The following is a 24,924-nucleotide window of genomic DNA, read 5'->3' on the forward strand; positions in this document are numbered from 1 at the left end:
GGACTGATGAATGATGAAGGACTGATGCCCGAAACGTCAATTCTCCTGCTCCTCAGATGCTGCCTGACTTGCTGTGTTTTTCCAACATCACTCTTTTTTCAATGTGGAGAGAAATGGGCCAAACACAGGCAGGTGGGACTGGTTTAGTTTGGGAACATGGTTGGCGTGGAATGGTTGGTTTCAAAGGGTCTGTTTCCATGCTGCATGACTCTATGACTTGCATTCTGAAGACATGTTTTGGCGGTGGCAACAATTGTAATCAGTGTAGAATTTTGTTTAATGGGACAGAGCATCATCAGGAAAGTTCGCATTTACCTGTAGTAACATGGCAGCTGTCCTGACATGTTCATTGAAGTTGTTGAATCAGTCATCCTTAATCCATTCATTTAATTTATCCAAATTCCTTTGAATGTGATCAGTTTCCCTCATTCCAATTACCTGCCCATAGATTTCAAATGATTTGTTGAAAGGATTAGTAATATTTACATTTCACTGCTATCAGTCATCCTGGTTTAGATATCTATCTTCAAAGAAGAATTGTGTGTTGCTCTGTTATTCCTTAATCCCTCAATATTGTTAAACTACATCCTTTTCCTGTTTGCTTTAGTTTCTCTTTGTCTGCTGTTGAGTGGAAATGGATTGTTCATTCCTGACAGAAATTATCTATCTGTTTTTGACTGATATCAGAGTGGAATGTCATGTTGTTGATTAAGAATGTGTTGCTGGAAAAGCACAGCAGGTCAGGCAGCATCCGAGGAGCAAGAAAATCGATGTTTCGGGCAAAGGCCCTTCATCAGGAATGGAGGCAGGGAGCCTGCTGTGTGGAGAGTTAAATGGGAGGGTTGGTAGGGGGGGAGCTTCTGCAGTCCTCACTTTTGCCTAGTCTCTCGGCCTAGCCCAGCGATCTTTTGGCCCAGCATGGCAGTCTCTTGGCCTGGTCTGGGTGGTCTCCTGACCCGGTGTGATGGTCTCTCGGCCCAGTGTGGTGATGTACTGGCCAGATATGGTGGTCTCTCAGCCTTCATGGTGGCTCAGTGGTTAGCACTGCTGCCTCACAGCACCAGGACCCAGGTTCGATTCCAGCTTTGGGCGACTGTCTGTGTGGAGTTTGCACATTCTCCCCATGTCTGCGTGGGTTTCCTTTGAGTGCTCCAGTTTCCTCCCACAGTCCAAAGATGTGCAGGTCAGGTGAATTGGCTGTGCTAAATTGCTCGTAGGGTTAGGTGCATTAGTCAGAGGGAAATGGGTCTGCATGGGTTACTCTTCGGAGGGTCGGTGTGGACTAGTTGGGCTGATGGACCTGTTTCTACACAGTAGGGAAGCTAATCTAATCTAAACGTTCCCCCACCAAAGCTGTCACTAATCAGATTACAGCATCATCAATGGAATTATTTGTAATGCTTTCACTTAACTAGGTTAGTGCTCATGGTGACTATTTTACCAATTCAACTGGAAATAAAGACATTTAGTTATATCTTTGAAACACCTGCTGTAATGTTTAGTTCTTTTTATTTCTGCCAAATGAAAGGTTCTAGTCTCTGCGTATAGCTCAGATCATTCTAAAAGAACATGACATAATACCACTGACCTGTCACTCTTGAGTGATTAAATCCTTTGAGAGAAATTATTTAAACTTTATTTTCTGAACTTATGGTGGAGTTGTAGCCCTTTCTGATGAAGGGCTTTTGGCCAAAACATCAATTCTCCTGCTCCTCCGATGCTGCCTGACCTGCTGTGCTTTTCCAGCGTCACACTCTTGACTCTGATCTCAAGTATCTGCAGTCCTCACTTTCTCCGAGTGGAGTTGTAGCACCCTATCTCTGGGCCAGAAGGTTCAGATTCCACCTGTCCCAGAGGGGTGTCATAAGAAGTCTGAACAGATTGGATTGACTGAAATAGTTATATTAATCAGTGTTGATTAAGTATTACTTAGGACATGCACGCAAAATAGGTGTCAGTATTCAGTGGCATGCGATGTAAGATTCTTTAACAGAGGCAGTTCTTATTGACCTTTAAACATGTTAGAGAAATAATTCAACCTACTTAATATTTTAAACCAGTGCAAAGACAGATCAATCAATGTAATTTGCATCATTGAGCCTATCAATTGGTTAATTGCCAAAACCTCTTATGTTTGAAGATCATTTAGTTTAGCAGATTTCTGGTCCCTATCATGCTCAGAGACAAAATGATATTATGACTCTCCTTGGTGTATACTCTTGACTTTGCTTTAAAATTGCCATTAACACTTTCCTGTTTCTCTTCTCCTGGTTTAATTGTCCTAACCAGATGGAGCTGGTTATTGGCCAAACACACTTCCATAACACTCACTGTGGCCCAGTGGTTAGCACTGCTGCCTCTCAGCATCAGGGACTTGGGTTCAGTTCCAACCTTGGATGACTTTGTGTGGGGTTTGCACATTCTCCTTGGGTCTGTGTGGGTTTCGTCCCACAGCCTGAAGCTGTGCAGGCTAAGTGGGCTAGCCATAGGAAATGCTGGGTTATGGGCCTGGGTGGGATGCTCTTTCGAGGGTCAGCATAGATTGAATGGCCTGCTTCCACACTGTAGGGACTCTGTAATGATGAAAATGGGTATGGTAGGTTTAGGAGCAGGTAATTTTGCCCTTTGAATCTGCTTTGCAATTCAAACAGATTATGACTGATCACCAACCTCAAAACCAATTTCCTACATGACCTCTTGACCTCAGTATTCTCCAGAGACCTGGTGATTTCTGACTTGAACATATTCAATGATTGAGCTTCCAAAGGCCTCTGGGTAAAGAATTTTTTCCTCGTTTGTCTTAAGCGACTTGCCTTGTACTCTAAGATAATCATCCCTGGTTCGGTACTCACTATCCAGTGAAAACATCTACCCTGGTAAAGCCTGTGACAATCTTGCAAGTTTCAATTCAGTCATGATTCTATGACTCTCTCCCTCATTTTTTCAAAACTCTAGTGTGTACAGGTCAACTTTTATCAGTCTGTCTTCCAAACCCATCCCGTCAATCAAGGGATCAGTGCAGTAACCCTCCACTGCACTTCCTCAATGGCAAGTATATACTTCCTTCCATAAGGATATGAAAACTGTGCACAATACTCCACATGTGGCTTCTCCATGTAATTCAGTGAAACATAGTTGCTCATGTATCCAAATCTCCTTGCGATGAAGGCCAACGTACCATTTACCTTCTCTGAAGAGCAGAGTTTGGATTTGAAACATTAATTTTCTTGTTGTTGCCGCCACAGATGCTGTGAGAGCTGCTGAGTTTCTCTAGCATGTTTTGTTCGAATTTCTGATTTGGGTGGATGTAGTTTGAGGCTAATTTTGACCAGGACACAGAGAACACTGGGAGAACCTCAATGAGGGACATCTCAACCAGGCAACCAGTCCATTAATTCTGCTACTGGATGGACGTGTTAATCACCGGGGAGGCATTAGAGTCCCTTGAATTCCCTATTTACAGTAGCAGCACCTCCAAATCTTATAGCAAGGAAGGATTAAACATTTAGTTATTTCTTGCTTTTAGACATGTTTAAGCAGCTTGTTCAGAGATGTTTTGTCAGATCTGGAGCAGGTGCAACTTGAACCCAGGCCAGAGGCAGATGCACTACCACTGTGCCACAACAGAACTATAAATGGTACATTGACTCCAGCTTCATCTGTACTTAATATGAGAGGCCTGGGTTAGATTTGGAAACTAGAGCCCTTGTGGTGCAGTGGTAGTTTCCCTTCCTCTAAACTAGGAGGCCCAGGTTCAAGTCACATTGGCTACAGAGGGGTATCAACCTAAGCAGATTCAAAAGCTCTGGTCATTTATCATCCAAGAAATGAGACACCAGTGACCATTCAAACTGATGAGTTTCTCCCTGTCTCTGCCATTCAGTTCCAGTCAAACACAAACTTTCCTCCCAGAAACTCCATTATAAGAAAGATACAGGAACAGAATTAGACCGTTCAGTGCATCGAGTCTGCTCCACCATTCAACCGTGGCTGATGAGTTTCTCAACCCCATCTCCTGCCTTTTCCCTGTTACCTTTGATCCCATTACGAATCACGAACCTAACTATCTCTGATTATATACACACTTGACCTCCACAGCCTTCAATGGCAATGCGTTCGACAGATTAACCACACGCTGGCTGAAGAAATACTCCCTCATCTCAGTTCTAAAAGGTCATCCCTTACACTGAGGCTGTACTCTCAGTTGTTGGTCACTCCCACTTCTCCATATCCACTCTATCCAGGCCTCTCAGTATTCTGTAAGTTTCAATCAGTTCCCCCTCATCCTTCTAAACTCCATTCAAGTACAGACCCAGAGTCCTCAACGCCTCCCCACATGACAAACCCTTCATCCCCGGGATCATTCTTGCAAACCTCCTCTGGACCCCCTTCCAAGGCCGGTGAATCCTTCCATAGATATGGGGGTCCCTGACAATATAAAGCCTATTAATGTAGGTCTCTTAAAAAATAACACTTTGCTTGCAATAATAATATGAAGGACTGCGGATGTTGGAAGTCTGAACCGAAAACAGAAATTGCTGTAGAAGCTCAGCATCTGTTGAGAGAAAGCAGAGTTAACGTTTTGAGTCCAGTGACCCTTCCACATAAAACTGAGGAAATGCTGAAAATAGCCATTGAGGCATTGAGAGGTGACCAGGTATACTAAATTTATCTACACCCATTTGCCAGCATTTGGCCCATATCCCTCTAAAACCTTCCCATATATATACCCATCCAATGCCTTTTAAATATTGCAGTTGTACTAGCCTCCACCACTTCCTGTGGCAGCTCATTCCATACACGCACCACCCTCTGTGTGAAACAGTTGCCCTTTGGGTCCCTTTTAAATCTTTCCCCTCTCATCTTAAACCTATGTCCTCTAGTGTTGGACTCCCCAACCCCAGGGGAAAAAAATCCTTGACTATTCACCCTATCCATGCCCCTCATGATTTTATAAACCACTTTAAAGTCATTCCTCAGCCTCTAACATTCTAGGGTAAGTAGTCCCAGTCTATTCAGCCTCTGCCTGTAGCTCAAACCTTCCAACCCTGGCAACATCTTTCTAAACCCTTTTCAAATTACACAAAATCCTTCCCCAAAGCAGGGAGACCAGAATGGAACACAGCATTCCAAAAGTGGCCTCACCAAAGTCCCTGCACAGTCGCAACATGATCTCCCAAATCCTACACTCAAAGCACTGACCAATAAAGTAGGGCACAAAAACAGAAGTTGCTGGAAAAACTCAGCAGATCGGACAGCATCTGTTGACTGAGTGTTAGCACAGCCTTCTGTTCACAGACCTGCTGAGTTTTTCCCCAGCAGTTTGTGTCTGTGGCCCTTCCACAGAGCTAGGGTCATGTTGTGCCAATCTTACATAAAAGAAACAATGACAGTTTTAATGTTTCAGTCGCCGTGAAGCTAACAGCGTTGTAGCTGATAACACAACTGCATTCCTGTTTAATGTTCTTGGCCCTTCACCCACTGGCTGACTGAGTCTGAAGTTGCTGCTGGTAATGAATCAGAGGCTGCGCCGCCTCTTTCTCTCTCTCTCTTCCTGCAAACAGCCTATCAGGACTGACAGACACAGGATCTCACAGCCGGAAGCTTACAAAAGGCGGCTCAAGCGAAGCAGGGAAAAGCCAGCGACAATGCAGGTGAAGGTAAGGAAGGGGGTTTGCTGCCCCTCATTGCAATGCTCGGGGGGCTGGGTCCCAGGGAAAGCAGGAGGAGGGGAGGTGTCATTGTGGAGAGCCGTCTCTACATTGTTCACCCGGGGGACAGGCTGCTCCCTGAGACACAGACAGAGCAGAGGAGGGGGGGATGTACCAGCTGTGAGTGGGAGAGGGACACGCTGCAGCCGCACTCTGACACAGGGAACACCCCACTCCCAGCGCGAACTGTCCCGTTCGCAAGTTTCACTGCGTTTGACAGTAACCCAGTCCCACCTTGCTGCTGAATGAGACTCTGACCGTGGGAGACAGGCACAGTGGTCCTGCACCAGATCAGAGATCCTGTCTGAGTGGGGGATCTGGGGGAATGACCCTGTGTGAGGGGTGAGGGGGGGGGGAAATCAGTGACCTGTGTGAGGGGTGAGGGGGGGGGGAAATCAGTGACCTGTGTGAGGGGTGGGGGGGGGGAAATCAGTGACCTGTGTGAGTGGGGGAGAGGGGGGGGGGAAATCAGTGACCTGTGTGAGTGGGGGAGAGGGGGGGGGGAAATCAGTGACCTGTGTGAGGGGTGGGGGGGGGGAAATCAGTGACCTGTGTGAGTGGGGGAGAGGGGGGGGGGAAATCAGTGACCTGTGTGAGGGGGGGGAGAATCAGTGACCCTGTGTGAGTGGGGGAGAGGGGGGGGGAGATCAGTGACCCTGTGTGAGTAGGGGAGAGGGGGGGGGGAAATCAGTGACCCTGTGTGAGTAGGGGAGGGGGGGGGGGGAAATCAGTGACCCTGTGTGAGTAGGGGAGAGGGGGGGGGGAATCAGTGACCCTGTGTGAGTGGGGGAGAGGGGGGGGGGAGATCAGTGACCCTGTGTGAGTGGGGGAGAGGGGGGGGGGAGATCAGTGACCCTGTGTGAGTGAGGGAGAGGGGGGGGGGAGATCGGTGACCCTGTGTGAGTGGGGGAGGGGGGGGGGAGATCAGTGACCCTGTGTGAGAGGGGGGGGGGAGATCAGTGACCTGTGTGAGTGGGGGAGGGGGGGGGGGGATCAGTGACCCTGTGTGAGTGGGGGAGAGGGGGGGGGGGGATCAGTGACCCTGTGTGAGTGGGGGAGAGGGGGGGGGATCAGTGACCCTGTGTGAGTGGGGGAGAGGGGGGGGGGGGATCAGTGACCCTGTGTGAGTGGGGGAGAGGGGGGGGGGGGGGATCAGTGACCCTGTGTGAGTGGGGGAGAGGGGGGGGGGAGATCAGTGACCCTGTGTGAGTGGGGGAGAGGGGGGAGAATCAGTGACCCTGTGTGAGGGGGGGGGAGAATCAGTGACCCTGTGTGAGGGGGGGGGGTCTGGGGGAGTGATGCTGTGTGAGTGGGGGGGGGAAATCACTGACCTTGTGTGAGTGGGGGATCTGGGGGCGTGACCCTGTGTGAGTGAGGGGGAATCACTGACCCTGTGTGAGCCGGGGGGGATCAGTGACACTGTGTGAGTGGGGGGGGGGGGGAGAATCAGTGACCCTGTGTGAGTGGGGGATCTAGGGGAGTGACCCTGTGTGAGTGGGGGAATCACTGACCCAGTGTGAGTGGGGGATCTGGGTGAGTGACCCCATGTGAGTGGGGTGATCCGTGACCCTGCGTGAGTGGGGGATCTGGGGGAATGACCCTGTGTGAATTGGGGGGGGGGGAATCACTGACCCTGTGTGAGTTGGGGGGGGCGCAAATCACTGACCCTGTGTGAGTCGGGGGGATCAGTGACCCTGTGTGAGTGGGGGGAGTCTGTGATCCTTGTGAATGGGGGGGGAAAATCACTGACCCTGTGTGAGTGGGGGATCTTGGGGAATGACCCTGTGTGAGTGGTGGGGATCAGTGACCCTGTGTGAGTGGGGAGGGGGAAATCAGTGACCCTGTGTGAGTGGGGGATCTAGGTGAGTGACCCTGTGAAGGGGAATCTGGGCCGTTGCTCCTTTGCTCCAATCTGTAATCTTACTGTATGGTGCTACAGTCATTGGAAGAAAGATGTGCAATGTTTAAACACCGAATCAATGTCTAGATGGAGATTATATGCCTCACTCTGTGTGGTTGAACATAGATGGAGAATATAATGTTTGTCATGGTAATATAAAATGCAGATGATTGCTCTTTAAATCTCAGTTTACTTTAAAGCCTTGGATTTTGACTGAAGAGAAAACAATGAGCATGGTAATAATTGAGGACCGGTCAGTTCAGTTGGCTGAATGGCTGGTTTAGAGTTCATAGGTTCTATTTTGCATTGGCTCTGGTTACAAAAGTCTCTCTTGCTCAACCTCTCCACTCACCTGAGGCAAACAACCACTAGTCATCTCTCTCTCTCTCTCACATATGAGAGAGCAGCCATATAATCTGATAAGACCATTGCAATTTTACTTTTTTAGCAATGAGCTGGGCAGTTTAAAATAGTTACCAAAGCAGCTGCACTCTCAGGAATTTACAGAGTAATGTCTAAATAATGCAGTTGAAACTGTGTTGCCTTAATAAATGTTTAATTAGCTGGATATAAAATTTTATCACCTGGATATGACTGGGTTTAAGATTTTGTTTTTACAGCAATTTCCAGAACAAAGGTCTGCTTCAGATGAATGTGTATTGTGTGGGGAAAATCACCAGCCTCTGAGTCCGAGTCGGGGTTCAGTGAGTGTTTATTGTACAAGGAAATCCCGGAGCTCCGGGGAGAGAGAGACACACAACAGCACAGTGGTCAGCTGTGAGTCTTCCCTCAACCCAGAGCACATGTCACAATACTTTTATACATTTTGTGATATAATAGGTCAGTGATGAGCTTATTGTCACTGTAACATAGTTTGTCTGTTGCAAAATTTGCAGAATTGTTGATAACTTCGGTGCAGTCATTGTCAGTTCCAGTGTAGCCTTTGTTAATTTCAGTGCAGTCATTGTCAGTTTCAATGTCTGCGCAGAAGTCCATTGCTGTCGTAATGGGCACTAGTCACTCTTCCTGCAGCCCTGGCTATTAGCACTTTGTACTGAGTCCATATCAAACTGTTAGCATTTCTATCAAAGATCTTGGAGTCATAGAGATGTGCAACATGGAAACAGACTCTTTGGTCCAACCTGTCCATGCTGACCAGATATCCCAACCCAATCTAGCCCCACCTGCCAACACCTGGCCCATATCCCTCCAAACCCTTCCTATTCATATACCCATCCAAATGCCTCTTAAATGTTGTAATTGTACCAGCCTTCTCCAAATCCTCTGGCAGCTCATTCCATACACGTACCACCCTCTGCGTGAAAAAGTTGTCCCTTAGGTCCCTTTTATATCTTTCCCCTCTCATTGTAATCCCAGGGAAAATACTTTGTCTATTTATCCTATCCATGCCCTTCATAATTTTGTAAACCTCTATAAGGTCACCCCTCAACCTCTGACGCTCCAGGGAAAACAGCCCCAGCCTGTTCAGCCTCTCCCTATAGCTCAAATCCTCCAACCCTGGCAACATCCTTTTCTGAACCCTTTCAAGTTTCACAACATCTTTCCGATAGGAAGGAGACCAGAATTGCACGCAATATTCCAACAGTGGCCTAACCAATGTCCTGTACAGCCACAACATGACCTCCCAACTCCTGTACTCCATACTCTGACCAATAAAGGAAAGCATACCAAATGCCACCTTCACTATCCTATCTACCTGTGACTCCACTTTCAAGGAGCTATGAACCTGCACTCCAAGGTCTCTTTGTTCAGCAATACTCTCTAGGACCTTACCATTAAGTGTATAAGCCCTGCTAAGATTTACTTTCCCAAAATGCAGTACCCCTCATTTATCTGAATTAAACTCCATCTTCCACTTCTCAGCCCATTGGCCCATCTGGTCCAGATCCTGTTGTAATCTGAGGTAACCCTCTTCGCTTTGCACTACACCTCCAATTTTGGTATCATCTGCAAACTTACTAACTGTATCTCTTATGCTCACATCCAAATCATTTATGTAAATGACAAAAAGTAGTGGACCCAGCACTGATCCTTGTGGCACTCCACTGGTCACAGGCCTCCAGTCTGAAAAACAACCCTCCACCACCACCCTCTGTCTTCTACCTTTGAGCCAGTTCTGTATCCAAATGGCTAGTTCTCCATGTATTCCATGCGGTCTAACCTTGCTAACCAGTCTCCCTTGGGGAACCTTGTAGAACACCTTACTAAAATCATGTAGATCACATCTACTACTCTGCCTGCATCAATCCTCTTTGTTACTTCTTCAAAACACTCAATCAAATTTGTGAGTCATGATTTCCCACACACAAAGCCATGTTGACAATCACTAATCAGTGAGGAGAAAGTGAGGACTGCAGATGCTGGAGATCAGAGCTGCAAATGTGTTGCTGGAAAAGCACAGCAGGTCAGGCAGCATCCAAGGAGCAGGACAATCGACATTTTGGGCATCAGCCCTTCTTCAGGAATGAGGAAAGTGTGTCCAGCAGGCTAAGATAAAAGGTAGGGAGGAGGGACTTGGGGGCGGGGCGTTGGGAATGCGATAGGTGGAGGGAGGTCAAGGTGAGGGTGATAGGCTGGAGTGGAGTGGGGGCGGAGAGATCAGGAAGATTGCAGGTTAGGAAGGCGGTGCTGAGTTCGAGGGATTTGACCTAGACAAGGTGGGGGGAGGGGAAATGAGGAAACTGGAGAAATCTGAGTTCATCCCTTGTGGTTGGAGGGTTCCTAGGTGGAAGATGAGGTGCTCTTCCTCCAACCGTCGTGTTGCCATGGTCTGGCGATGGAGGAGTCCAAGAACCTGCATGTCCTTGGTGGAGTAGGAGGGGGAGTTGAAGTGTTGGGCTACGGGGTGGTTGGGTTGGTTGGTCCGGGTGTCCCAGAGGTGTTCTCTGAAACGTTCCGCAAGTAGGCGGCCTGTCTACCCAATAGAGAGGAGGCCACATCGGGTGCAGCGGATGCAATAGATGATGTGTGTGGAGGTGCAGGTGAATTTGTGGTGTATATGGAAGGATCCCTTGGGGCCTTGGAGGGAGGTAAGGGGGAGATGTGGGCGCAAGTTTTGCATTTCTTGCGGTTGCAGAGGAAGGTGCCGGGAGTGGAGGTTGGGTTGGTGGGGGGTGTGGACCTGACGAGGGAGTCACGGAGGGAGTGGTCTTTTCAGAATGCTGATAGGGGAGAGGAGGGAAATATGTCCCTGGTGGTGGGGTCCGTTTGGAGTTGGCGGAAATGACGGCGGATGATACGCTGGACATGGAGGTTGGTGGGATGGTAGGTGAGGACCAGTGGGGTTCTGTCCTGGTGGCGGTTGGAGGGGCGGGGCTCAAGGGCAGAGGAGCGGGAAGTGGAAGAGATGTGGTGGAGGGCATTGTCGACTACGTCTGGGGGGAAATTGCAGTCCTTGAAGAAGGAGGCCATCTGGGTGGTACTGTTTTGGAACTGGTCCTCCTGGGAGCAGATGCGGTGGAGATGAAGGAATTGGGAATATGGGATGGTGTTTTTACAGGGGGCAGGGTAGGAGGAGGTGTAGTCTAGGTAGCTGTGGGAGTCGGTCGGTTTATAGTAAATGTCCGTGTCGATTCGGTCACCCGAGATGGAAATGGAATGGTCTAGGAAGGGGAGGGAGGAGTCTGAGACGGTCCAGGTGAATTTGAGGTTGGGGTGGAAAGTGTTAAAGTGGATGAACTGGTCAACCTCCTCGTGGGAGCACGAGGCAGTGCCGATACAGTCACTAGTTCTTGCCTTTCCAAATACATGTGCATCCTGTCCCTCAGGATTCCCTCCAAAAACTTCCCCACCACCAACATCAGACTCACTGGTCTATAGTTCCCTGGCTTGTTCTTACCACCCTTCTTAGACAGTGGCACCATGTTAGCCAACCTCCAGTCTTCCGGCACCTCACCTGTGACTATCGATGATACAAATATCTCAGCAAGTGGCCCAGCAATCACTTCTCTAGCTTCCCACAGAGTTCTCGGGTACACCTGATCAGGTCCTGGGGATTTATCCAGCTTTGTGTTTCAAGACATCCAGCACTTTCTCCTCTTTAATATGGATATTTTGCAAGATGTCACCATCTATTCCTCTACAGTCTATATCTTCCATTTCCTTTTCCACAGTAAATACTGATGCAAAATACTCGTTTAGTATCTTCCCCATTTTCTGTCGCTCCACACTGCGGCTGCCTTGCTGATCTTTTAGGGGCCCTATTCTCTCTCTTGTTGTCCTTTTGTCCTTAATGTATTTGTGAAAACCCTTTGGATTCTCTTTAACTCTATTTGCCAAACCTATTTCTTGTCCTCTTTTTTTTTTTTCCCTCCTGATTTCCCTCTTCAGTATACTCCTACTTCCTTTATACACTTCTAAGGATTCACTCGATCGATCCTGTCTATACCCAACATATGCTTCCTTTTTTTTCTTAACCAAACCCTCAATTTCTTTCATCATCCATCATCCCCTATACCTACCAGCCTTTCCTTTCACCCTAACAGGAATATACTTTCTCTGGATTCTCGTTATCTCATTTCTGAAGGTTTCCCATTCTCCAGCCGTCCCTTTACCTGCGAACATCTGCCCCCAATCAGGTATTGAAGATTATTGCCCAATACCATCAAAATTGGCCTTACTCCAATTTAGAACTTCAATTTTTAGATCTGGTCTATCCTTTTCCATCACTATTTTAAATCTGATAGAATTATGGTCGCTGGCCGCAAAGTGCTCCCCCACTGACACCTCCGTTACCTGCCCTGTCTTATTTCCCAAGAGTAGGTCAAGTTTTGCACCTTCTCTCGTAGGTGCATCCACATACTGAATCAGAAAATTTTCTTGTACACACTTCACAAATTCCTCTCCATCTAAATCCTTAACACTATGGCAGTCCCAGTCTATGTTTGGAAAGTTACAATCCCCGACCATAACCACTCTATTATTCTTACAGATAGCTGAGATCTCCTTACAAGTTAGTTTCTCAATTTCCCTCTGACTATTAGGGGGTCTGTAATACAATCCCCATAAGGTGATCATCCCTTTCTTATTTCTCAGTTCCACCCAAATAACTTCCCTGGATGTATTTCCGGGAATATCCTCCCTCAGCACAGCTGTAATGCTATCCCTTATCAAAAACGCCACTCCCCCTCCTGTCTTGCCTCCCTTTCTATCCTTCCTGTAGCATTTGTATCCTGGAACATTAAGCTGCCAGTCCTGCCCATCCCTGAGCCATGTTTCTGTAATTACAATGATACCCCAGTCCCATGTTCCTAACCACGCCTGGAGTTCTAGGCTGGACCAAGACACTTCAGCAGGCAGTGTATGTTACTCATGTATATTCTCTCCCCCACTCATCTTAAACTAATCAACTAGGTTGTGAGTGCATTGTGCTGAATTGAATTGAATTGAATTTATCGTCACGTGTACTGAGGCTCAGTGAAAAGCTATGTCTTGCGAGCAACACAGGCAGATCAGAGTTAAGTCGCATAGATAGTAAATAATAGGTAAATGGCGGCAAAAACAAAAACACAGGTACAGACGAATGTTAAGAGTTTGAGTCCATTCAGTATTCTAACAACAATAAGGCAGAAACTGTTACGAAACCAGCTGGTGCGTGTGTACAGGCTTCTGTACCTTCTCCCCGATGGTAGAGGTTGTAGAAAAGCATTCAGGGTGGGATGGATCTTTGAGAATGCTGGCGGCCTTTCCTTGACAGTGGGCCTGGTAGATGGATTCTATAGATGGGAGGTTGGCCTTTGTGATTGTCTGGGCTGAGTTCACCACTCTCTGTAACCGTCTCCAATCTTGAATGGTACAGTTGCTATACTAGGTAGTGATACATCCAGACAGAATGCTCTAGATGGCACACCTATAAAAGTTGGCGAGGGTATTCGGCCGTCATGCCAAATTTCCTCAGCTGCCTGAGGAAGGAGAGATGTTGTTGGGCCTTTGTAACCAGTGTGTCCACAAGAAGAGTCTAAGAAAGCTTGTTGTGGATGACCACTCCCAGGAGCTTGACACACTCCACTCATTCCACCTCTGTGCTGTTAATGTGTAGGGGGGACATGAGTGACATCCTGCCAAAAGTCAGTTCCTTGGTTTTGTTGGCATTGAGAGCTAGGTTGTTCTCAATGCATCATTTTTCCAGATCTTCCACCTCCTGTCTGTAGTTTGTTTCATTGCCATTTGAGATTCAATCAACTGTGGTGGTGTCAAAGGCGAACTTGTAAATGGCATTCGTCTGGTACTTGGCGACACAGTGATGGGTATACAGTAAGTACAGTAGGGGGCTGAGTACGCACCCCTGGTGGGCTCCAGTGTTGCGTGTTAGTGAGGATGAAATATTGTCCCCAGTCTTCACTGATTGATTGTGGCCTGTTGTTCAGGAAACTGAGGATCCAGTTGCAGAGAGTGGGGCTTAGTTCGAGATCCCTAAGTTTGGTCATCAGTCTCGAGGGGATAATAGTGTTGAAGGCTGAATTGTAGTCAATGAGTAGGATTCTTACATAGCTGATCTTGGTGTCCAGATGTTCTAGGGAGGAGTGAAGGGCAAGTGATATGGCATCTGACGTGGATCTGTTGGTCTGATAGGTAAATTGGAGTGGGTCAAGAGTAGTGGGGAGGCTGGATTTGATTGATGTCATGACCAGCCTTTCAAAGCACTTCATGACCACCGAAGTCAGGGTCACTGGGCGTTTGTCATTGAGACATGCTGCATGAGCCTTCTTAGGCACAGGGATGATGTTGGCCCTCTTGAAACAGGCAAGGACAGTGGCCTGCTGCAGGGAGAGGTTGAAGATGTCTGAGAAGACCTCTGCCAATTGATCTGTGCATGGTCTGAGTGCACGGCCTGATACTCTGTCTGGTCCCATCGCTTTCCTTGGATTCACACGAATTGTGCTGGCCCCAGGCAGTATCTATGTTTGTTCTGCTGTCTCACTCCATATTGTGGTCTGGCAGCCATCTTGTGTGACCAACTTGTGTTTCAGCAGCCATCTTGTGTGTCTGTGTGCCAAGTGTCACCCTGTCCCCTGCCATCTCCCACTTCAGTCCTTCCTTTGTGGTCAAGGAGGCAACTTTGGAGATCTCCTGCACACCACCCAATTCGCAAGGTTGGGGGTGGGGGCACTGAGGGGAGGTAGATCATCTCGAGGAGTTCCTCCTCCCGAGGGGTATCATGGAGTGCTAATTTCATTGGGGCTCTTCTGTGCTGACACGCCAGCTGGTATAGTTCTCCTCAGTAGCTCCCTAGAGCAGAGCTTTAAACACCCAAGACCCACACATAATACTAGCATCGGTACAATGAGGGGAACTATCCTGTGTGCCAAATAGGGTCCCCAAGATTTACCTAGCAACCGATTTAGCCAGCTGCCTCTAATTGTGGCTCCCTGTCAGAAATCATCTAGCTGGTTTCGGATATTCTTGATGGCTTCTGTAATGTTCTAAGAGGCATCAATAACATGGGTGATATAATTGTCACCAATAATTGTACAAACTCCCCCTTGCTGTGCTCATTGATAATCCACCGTGTAACATGTCTGCTGTGTGCACATTCTGAGTCCAGCCAGCTCTGTGTTAATTGCTTCCAGAGCTTTTGAGGTATTATTGCCTAAGATAGTCAGGCCACGTATGAGGTAATTTTGGTTTTTAGCACTGACGACCCCTGCTGTGCCCCCCAAAGACAGAGATCCCAAGAATCCATATGCCAATGATGACCCCAAACTGGTGGGAACCTGCCAGTCAGCACAGAACTCCTGACTGATGGAGTGGGTCACTATCCTTCTCCGAACATGTTCCCCTGCTGGGGCATGGTACAGTAAGGGGTGCAATTGTCCTGACTGTAAACAGGTTTGGTGTGTCTGTCATATAAGTCCCCTTAAACAGAAAAACAAATCCCTTCGCTGCCTGGTAACAGACATTGTCCAGTCTTTCTTTCCATTTGTCTGTCCACCCGTGTTGCCCCTGATCCCTGGGGTGTTCCCCCCCCGCTGAAGTATCAAACAGGGATGTCCGTGTGGTAGAGCTGACATAGGTGCCATTGCACGTCCCACATATGAACTGTCTGCCCGCGGTCACATTCAAGCACGCCTGCTCACTGCAGGTGCAGGTAAACTGTCCCCTGGTGACTGTACAGCACTGATAAGTGCATTGTCTGAACACATGAGTTGTTTTTGGTAACCAGGGCATAAACACACCCCATTCCTGCCCTGTGAAACAGAGTGGGTAATTACCGGGTTTTAAATGGGTTTTCCCTTCCCTAGGCTGGAGGGCCCAGCCCAGCTGCACACATCTACCCTGGAGCCCTCTCTTGTCTTTGTCTATCTGCCCCTTGCACGGTGCTCCCGAGGTATCCACAGTATACAGGCCGCGAGGGGCCCACACCAGGGGAGCCACAAATAGGGATCCTACTGATCATGCCAGTGGGTAGCAAACACTTCGGTTCCCACGCAAGCTTAGGTGGGTTTTATAGAAGAGGTTATCTTCAAATCCTGACACGCTCCTGACTGTCGCGACACTTAAACACAGTGAAATACATACAGCTGTATACATTTTGCAGTTAAAATAAAGTTAACAGTCAAAGTCTTTGTTTTCGTCAGGAGGTGCAGTTGTGCATCTGTGTGGTTTGTTCTGTTGTGTTTTCGGTATTCCCCCCGGGATGACCGTTTTGTCCACTGTTCCTGTCTGCACCTGGGGAATGGTCAATGACATTAGTTTGGTCACAGGAATCTCTAAACGGTTTTCATTGGGTCCAGTGCTTCCATGTGCCATTTCCTTTAATGTCTCGGCAGGCACAGATTTTCCCACTTGTTACCACGTTGTGTGGCCCATTCCATTATGGGGCAAAGCATGGTTTATCAGGCAGGGCTTGTACCAGGATATAGCTCCCTGCTGCTGGCACCTCAGGGAAGATTTTGAGTTCCCCCGCCCTTGTCCTTTTTGTCCTGATTGTCAATTACAGATTTCCGCATCCCTTTCAATTGCTTAATTCTATCACACCACCGAACTTTGTCTTTTAGTGGACCCACATCGGTGCCACCTGTCTCTGGCAATTGCATTGCTCGCCCGGTCATTCATTCATTTGGTGTTAGCCTAGTTGCCTGATTCGTGGTGGCTGTTCATCTCATTAGTATGGCTGGCAGCACATCAGCCCATGTTCTTTCTGAGATTTGCATAGCCTTAGCTAAAGTATTTTTGAGCGTTCTATTCATTCTCTCTCCCATCCCTGAGCTCTGGGGGTGATAGGGAATGTGAAATTTTTATCTAATGCTGAGTAATTGGCAGACAGACTTCATGACCTTGCCTGTAAAATGTATCCCTTGGTTGGAGTCGATCTGGAGGGGTATTTCCTCCCTCCTTCCCCGCCCCACCTCAGGATTACCTCCTCCGCTAATATTCAGGCTACAGTGGTCACAGTGCAGCTTTTGGTCAGGAATGCCTCTACCCACTGGATGAATTGGTCTATGAAGACCAGGCAGTACAGGAACATGGTAATGGCCCTGTAAAATTCACCTGAAGGTGTCCCCAGGGCCCCCTAGGTCTGGGCTAGTGTCCCATCCTAACTTTTATGGGTCTCCTTGGGTTATGTTGCACACAAATCATGCATCTGCAGCAGTACTTGGCCACATCTCTTCCCATTCCCTTCCACCACCACACTCTCTCCTTAGGCTTGCTATCGTGGCCTTTCTACCTGTATGGGAGAAAACATGGTGCAGTTCAAGCAATGTCTTCTGTATACACGCTGGTGCTACCACCTTGTCTGCTCACCTCCAGGCACCATCCTCCCCTTTGAATGCTCCCTGCAGTTTCCATCTCTTCCTGCGGGGTGTCCTCCTGTAGCTGCTGAATTTGGATAGCATCTTTTGCTAATTTATTAGTGGCTATTGCAGTCTCGTTAATGGCTGCTCGTTCTAGGGTTCTCTGAGCTGCTTGGTCTGCTGCCTTGTTTCCTTTGAAGTTTAGCCAATCTGGACTCTCCTTTGCTGGCTCTTTTTGATGGGCCATTATTTTTATTACTGCAACCTCTTTTGGCTGTTCACTGGCACACAATAGTGCCTGAGTTCCAAATTGGTGTCTGATAGGGGTTCCCCCCCATGGTGGTGAAACCCTCTTCTACTCCATGTCACCATGTAGTCATGAACTACACCGAAGGCATATTAACTGTCTGTGTGCATATATATTCACAGTTTTTTCTTTTGCTAGTTCCAGTGCTTTGGTAAGTGCTACCATTCTGCTCCCTGTGCAGACTCCCTCCATCAATCCTTCCCGACATAACTGTTTCTAACTTATCATTTACCACAGCCCATCCTGTTTGGGGTGACCCTGCTATGTACTTTTGTGACCCGTCCATGAAGAGAGTCTCCTGGGCTGGTATCTTTTATTTTCCCCTCTAACTTCATCCCCATCTATATCCCCACAGTTGTATGGTTCCCCTGTGTCTAGAAGTTCCTCATCTGGGTTTTCTCCCATATCTCTAACTATTACCATGGACTGACTTAGGGGTAAAAGAACTGCCTCCCACTTTGCCCTTCTCATATTGGAGATGGCCCTCAATTTCCCTGTGTTTAGCATCTCTACCAGGGTGTGTTTAGTGTGGAGGATGACATTGCCTGTCATTACGATGGGCTCGCTAACTCTAACGGCCCAAGCAGCACAGTCTAAGGCTGTTATACACCTGGGCAACCCGGTGACTATAGGCCCTTCTCTAGTTAAGTTGGGCCTCCTTCTGCTACTGTGGTCTTGGGTGACTGCTGCAGAGTAAAATCATCCCTCATTATTACAGTGGATGTGAAAATCCTTGCTGGAACCTGGCAACCATAGCCCAGGGGCCAATATGAGCCAAGGTTTAAGCTGACTGTATGCCCCTCCTGTTCTAGCCCCCAGGTTACAGGTTCCTGGCGTTGCCTCCTTTAACTAGTTTCTGGATCATTTCAGCCAATTTTGCGAACTTGGGTATAAAGCTCTGACTGTAGTTGAATAGCCCAAGACTTTTCTGACCCCCACCCCCGACAGTGGCAGGTCGGGGCATCTGTTGGATTGCCTTCTTGCGGTCATTGGGCATTTCTTTGAGTCTCTGGGCTATAAGGTGTCCTGGGTATAAGACTTGTGTTTTGCCAATTTATGCCTCTCTGGGGCTAACTTTTAACCCTGCGGTTGCCAGTTCCTGTAATACTAGACATAAAACCTCCTGGTGTCCTGACTCAGACTCTGAGGCAATTAGGATATCATCTACATATTGGAGGGCAATGCTACCCTCTGGTAAATCTATTCTCTTCAGGATGTCACTCATCACCCTGTGAAACACTGTGGGGCTGTTGTGGAACCCTTGTGGCAGGCGAGTCCATATGTACTTCCTGTTTCTTACTGTAAAGGCGAATTTGTTTTGGGACTTGCGATGTAATGGGATAGACCAAGACCTGTTGGCTTTGTCTAAAACAGTAAAAATCTTGTGTTCAAGCCGTTTAAAATGGTGGAGGGGTTTGCTACAATGGGGTGCAATTTGGGGGTGACCTTATTTAATGCTGTATAATCAATGGTGAGTCTGTAGCTCCCATCAGGCTTTATTACTGGCCACATCAGGGAATTAGTTGTACTTGTGGTTGCTTTCAGGATTCCCTGTCTCACTGGTCTTTCACTATCTCCACAACTGCTGTTTCTGCTTCAGGTTTTGTTGGGTATTGTTGGTGAGGATTATGCTCCAGTCCGGGAACCCTTCCCGTGTCTATGTTAACTAGACCTGCATCTAACTTTGTTTCTGCTCATGCTCTGGGTACGAAGGCGCAGATGGCTCTGAATCCTCCCTTTTCAAGGTTCCAGTCCCTACACATGACTGTAGCCACTTTAATAGTTTCAAGGTGACTTGTAAGTTTCCCAATCTCGGTCTTTCGACCGTCCTGTCTGGGCCAAATCAATTTCCCTTTTACACAATCGATTAGGACATTCTGTTCTCTCATGAGATCATTGCCCTTTATGGTGCCCTCATTGTTTTGGCACACACAGAATCTCATGACGATATGTATATTGTTTATTTCAACGAGGGTAGTTTCGCTTGGGTAAGCTGGTGTTTTATCCCCATCTACCCCAGTTAAGTGAATCATTTTTATTTGTGTGGGGTAAGGGTAAGTTTGTGATGTATACAACCGCTCCTGTGTCTATTAGCATCTCACATTTCCACCCTTTCCACCCTCCTATTACTGCGGGCAAGTAAATTCTCCCAACTCCCTTCCCCCCCCCCCCACCCTCCCGAATGGGGGCAGCTGGTTGTCAGCTCTGCTGACCTCGGGATTCCCGGTGTTCCAGGTGGTGTTTGGGGTGCCCCATGCTTTTCCCAGCACACTGCTTCTGTGTGTTCTGTTCTGTTGCAGTGACTGTAGTATCCTACATTGTTCCCTGGTCTATCTCCTGCTCGTGGGACCCTACACTCTCTGGTAAAGTGTCCCTGCCGGCCACAGTTATGGCAGGATAGTTTTATTCTACTCTCGCCTCCATTCCAGTCGGCTGCTTTGTCAGGTCATGCTTTTATCGCAGGAGCTTCTGCCTCCTGCACCCTGCTAGCCCACTCAACTATGTCGTCATAATCCTGGGACATTATTACTCCCATTTTCAGGATGGCTTGGTGGGTGCTAGAGAGCCCATTTCTAAAAATTTGGATGAATGCCCAGTCCCCCCGACTTGGGTTTGCTTGCCCTGAACATTCTTGATAGACCCTAAATAACCATTCCCCATACTCAGAGGCTCCTTCCCCTTTAAGTTGCTCAGTGTCGTGATCTTGTTGCAGTTCGTGGGAGCATTTCCGAGCATCCTCTAGATTTCTTCTTTAAAGTCGGTGAAATGGGGGGGGTGGGCACGTGTCCACCATCCTCCCCAAAGTCTCAGGCTGCTGTGGCATCATGTCTGCCAGCTACCTTTCTCCACTTGTCCGCTGGGCAAGCTGCCCAGACCAGCTGGTGTATGTCCCTCAGGTGTAGTTGGTGCCCTATCCATACATTATCCAGCTCTTCTCAGAACCTGGTGTTTGTGCTCAGGGGCTGTAATTTGCTCCCTCTCCCCTGGGGTGAAGGGTTTATAATTCTCTTTGGGCTGTGAGTCTGTTCCTCTGGTAATGGGTGCTAAGTTATACTATTGCAAGGTTCGTCCAACAGAGGGAGCAGTAGGCGGGGAGCGAATCAATCTCCCTTTCCTCCTGTAATTTTTCTAATCTTTGTTCTAGCTCCTTTATCCTATCCTCCAGCCCGTCAATTTGTTCTTGGCTTTTTCTCCACCTGCTAGTGGAGGCACTCACTTGTTCAATTAGGCCTGCTAATTGATACACTAACATTACCCCTATCTTTTTAGTTCTTTTTGTTTATTTATCCAATCTCTCTGTTGTGCTAATATCTGTAATGGGTCCCAACCACTTTTCTTCATTTGCTCTGTCAATCCTTGTCTGTCTGCCTTGTATTTCTCAATAAGGGAACCTGTAGTATACCCTTTAAAACTTTGATCTGCCATTTAGCAGATTGTGTACCCCCAGATACCACCAACAGGAAAGTGTTCCTAACCAGTGGGGACTTCTCTACCCCCTGGCCAATAATACTGTCCCAGCACTGTCCGTACGGTCGTAGCAGCCTCCTAGCAAGGTGTGCTCTCTATCGGTGGGACTTCTCTACCCTCCCGGCCGCCACCACCACTAGTCAGTACCTCCCAGTCGGATGGGAATACTGGCTCAATAGGCTGTGCTCTCTACTGGGACTCCTCTACCTTCTTACAACAGTTAATACAGTTAACACTTATTCTCCACAGATATGCACTTAATTTTTTTTAAACTCAGTCTGTAGCAAGTTAAACATTACAATCAGTATACATTTTAAACTGTGTCTTTGGCCCGGTCTGACTCATTCAGTTTGCAGGTACAAACCCCGGCTCCCCGATCATGGCCTTCAACCAGGGCACCAGTAATAAGAACCCTGCTCGCAGCACCAATTGTTGTGGGGAAAATCGCCAGCCTCAGAGTCCGAATTGGGGTTCAACAACAGAGTTTATTGCACAAGGAAATCCCGGAGCTCTGGGGAGAGAGTGGCACCAACAGCACAGTGGTCAGCTGCGAGTCTTCTCTCAACCCGGAGCACATGTCAAGATATTCTTGTATATTTAGTGATATAATAGATCAGTGATGAGGTTATTGTCTCTGTAACATAGTTTGTTTGTTATAAACATCGCAGAATTGTTTATAATTTTGGTGCAGTCATTGTCAGTTCCAGTGCAGCCTTTGTTAATTTCAGCGCGGTCATTCAGTTTCAATGCAGACATTGTCAGTTTCAATGTCTGTGCGGAAGTCCATTGCTGTGGTAATGGGCACTAATCACTCTTCCTGAGAAGGACGATTACTGCAGCTCTGGCTCTTCGCACTCTGTATTGAGTCCGTATCAAGCTGTTAGCATTTCTATCAAAGGTGTTGGCTGCACCCAGACACTTCGGTGGGCAGTGTATGTTATTCATGTGTATTTTCTCCCCCACCCACCTTTAAACTAATCAACTAGGCTGTGAGTGCATTGTGCTGGCATTCTGGTGGCCCCAAGCAATATCTGTGTTTTGGTTGTAGGTTTACTTGCTGAGCTGAAAGGTTCACTTCCAGACGTTTCGTTATCTTACTAGGTAACATCTTCAGTGGATCTCCTGCGAAGCAATGCTGAAAATTTCTGCTCTCTATTTATATCTTTGGGTTTCTTTGAGTTGGTGATGTCATTTCCTATGTGAGGTCACTTCCTGTTCCTTTTCTCAGGGGGTGGTAAATGGGGTCTAACTCTGTGTTTGTTGATAGAGTTCCAGTTGGAATGCCATGCTTCTAGGAATTCTCGTGGGGAATTCTCTGTTTGGCTTGTCAACTGGGACAACACATCCATCCTAGGACAAGCCAAACAAAGACATGCACGAGAATTCCTAGAAGCATGGCATTCCAACATGAACTCTATCAACAAATACATCAAGTTAGACTCCATCTACCACTCCCTGAGAAAATAAGCAAAAAGTGACTTCACCACAGGAAATTACATCACCAACCCAAAGAAACCCAGACATATAAATAGAAAGCAGGAATTTTCAGCATTGCTTTGCCAGAGGCTCACTGAAGATGTTACCTAGTGAGGGAACTAAATGTCTGGAAATGAACCTTTCAGCTCAGCGAGCAAACCTACATCCAAAGCCTCAACCTGAGCTACAAATCTTCTCAAAACTTGCTAGTATCTGTGTTTGCTCTGCTGTCTCTCTCTATTGTGGTCCGGCAGCCATCTTGTGTGTCAACTGACCAACTTATGGTTCAGTGGCCATCTTGTGTGTCTGTGAGCCTAGTGTCACCCTGTCCCGTGCCATCTCCCACTTCATGAATATTAAGCAAAACATTGTAATTGCACCCCCCCCCCCCCACCCCACCCAATCTATATTACAGGATAAATGGAGAATTATGACTGTTGATCATTGAAACTGTGCTAAAAGTGATTGACCTCATGAGACGTCAAATCTTATGAGAGGCCATGGCTATAGTGGTTTTGTTACATAACACTGTAATATCAAGAATATAGAACATTACAGCGCAGTACAGGCACTTGGGCCCTCGATGTCATGCCGACCTGTGGGACCAATCTGAAGCCCATCTATCCTACACTATTCCATTTTCATCCATATGTTTATCCAATGACCATTTAAATACCCTTAAAGTTGGCGAATCTACTACTGTTGCAGGCATGGCATTCCACATCCTTACTACTGACCTACCTCTGACATCTGTCCTATATCCATCGCCCCTTAATTTAAAGCCTTGTCTCCTCAAGCTAGCCATCGCCAACTGAGGAAATAGGCTCTCACTGTCCACCTATCTAACACTCTGAATATCATTTGTCTCAATTAAGTCACCTCTCAACATTCTTTTCTCTAACGAAAGCAGCCTCAAGTTCCTCAGCCTTTCCTCATAAGACCTTTTCTCCATACCAGGCAACATCCTGGTAAATCTCCTCTGCATCCTTTCCAATGCTTCTACATCCTTCCTATAATGCGATGACCATAAATGTACACAATACTCCAAGTGTGGCCACACCAGAGTTTTTTTCAGCTGTAGTATGACCTTGTGGCTCTGAAATTGAATCCCTCTACCAGTAAAGAAGATGAAGACCTCCTCACAGAATGTAAGTCTGTCTCATTCAGTTATTTTTCATCTGGGCCCCAAGCTCTGCTTCAATTTGGATTTTTTAAATTCATTAATGGGATATGGGCTTCACTGTCAGGACCAGCATGCATTGGCCATCCCTAGTTGCCATTGCGAAGGTGGTGGTGAGCTGCCTTCTGGAACAGCTGCAGTCCATGTGCTGTAGGTAGGTCCACAATCGTGTTAGTGAGGGAATTCCAGGATTTTGACCCAACAACACTGAAGGATTGGCAATCTGTTTCCAAGTCAGGATGGTGAATGGCTTGGAGGAGAACTTCCAGGTGGTGATGTTTCCATGTATCTACTGCTTTTGTCCTTCGAAATGGAAGTTGTTTGGAAGGTGCTGTCTCAGAATCTTTGGTGAATTTCTGCAGTGCTTGTAGATAGTACACACTATTGCTACTGTAACTTGTGGAGCTTTCTCCTCCTCCAGTGAGCTGTTTAATTGTTCACTACCATTTGCAACTGGATTAATTAGATCTGACCTGTTGGTTGTGGGATCACTGAGCTCTGTCAATTGCTGCTTATGCTGTTTGACATGCAAGTAGTCCTGCTTGGTAGCTTCAGCTGGTCGGCACCTCATTTTTAGCTATACCTGGTGCTGCTCCTGGCATGCCCTCCTGCACTCTCCATTGATCCAGGGTTCATCCCCTGGCTTGATGGTAATGGTTGAGTGAGGGATATGCCAGGCCATAAGGTTACAGATTGTACTGGAGTACAATTCTTCTGCTGTTGATGGCCCTCAGCACCTCATGGATGCCCAGTCTTGAGTTGCTAGCTCTGTTCAAGGTCTGTCTCATTTAACATGGTGATAGTGCTACACCACATGATGGAGGTTATTCTCAAAGTAACATGGGGTCATAGAGATGTTCAGCATGGAAACAGACCCTTCGGTCCAACCCGTCCATGCCGACCAGATATCCCAACCCAATCTAGTCCCACCTGCCAGCACCCGGCCCATACCCCTCCAAACCCTTCCTATTCATATACCCATCCAAATGCCTCTTAACTGTTGCAATTGTACCAGCCTCCACCACGTCCTCTGGCAGCTCATTCCATACACTTCCCACTCTCTGCGTGAAAGCGTTGCCTCGTAGGTCTCTTTTATATCTTTCCCCCCTCACCCTAAACCTATGCCC

The 24,924-nt window shown here is 47.5% G+C and overlaps 1 protein-coding gene across 2 annotated transcripts in view; it reads left to right on the top strand.

The window, feature by feature from the left end:
- Positions 1–5,538: 5,538 nt before the first annotated feature.
- The window catches only part of mtap (methylthioadenosine phosphorylase), a 203,888-nt gene continuing 184,502 nt past the window's right edge, over positions 5,539–24,924 (top strand). Inside the window, exon 1 of one of the 2 annotated variants that reach the window (XM_072590257.1) lies at positions 5,539–5,660. In XM_072590257.1, the coding sequence (XP_072446358.1) occupies positions 5,649–5,660 (12 nt within the window). In that variant the 5' untranslated portion in view covers positions 5,539–5,648. The remainder of the gene's footprint in view (positions 5,661–24,924) is intronic. The other variant, XM_072590265.1, reaches the window with a different exon arrangement.

This window comes from Chiloscyllium punctatum, chromosome 2 (genome assembly GCF_047496795.1).
Source record: "Chiloscyllium punctatum isolate Juve2018m chromosome 2, sChiPun1.3, whole genome shotgun sequence".
In the NCBI taxonomy this organism is placed as follows: domain Eukaryota; kingdom Metazoa; phylum Chordata; class Chondrichthyes; order Orectolobiformes; family Hemiscylliidae; genus Chiloscyllium; species Chiloscyllium punctatum.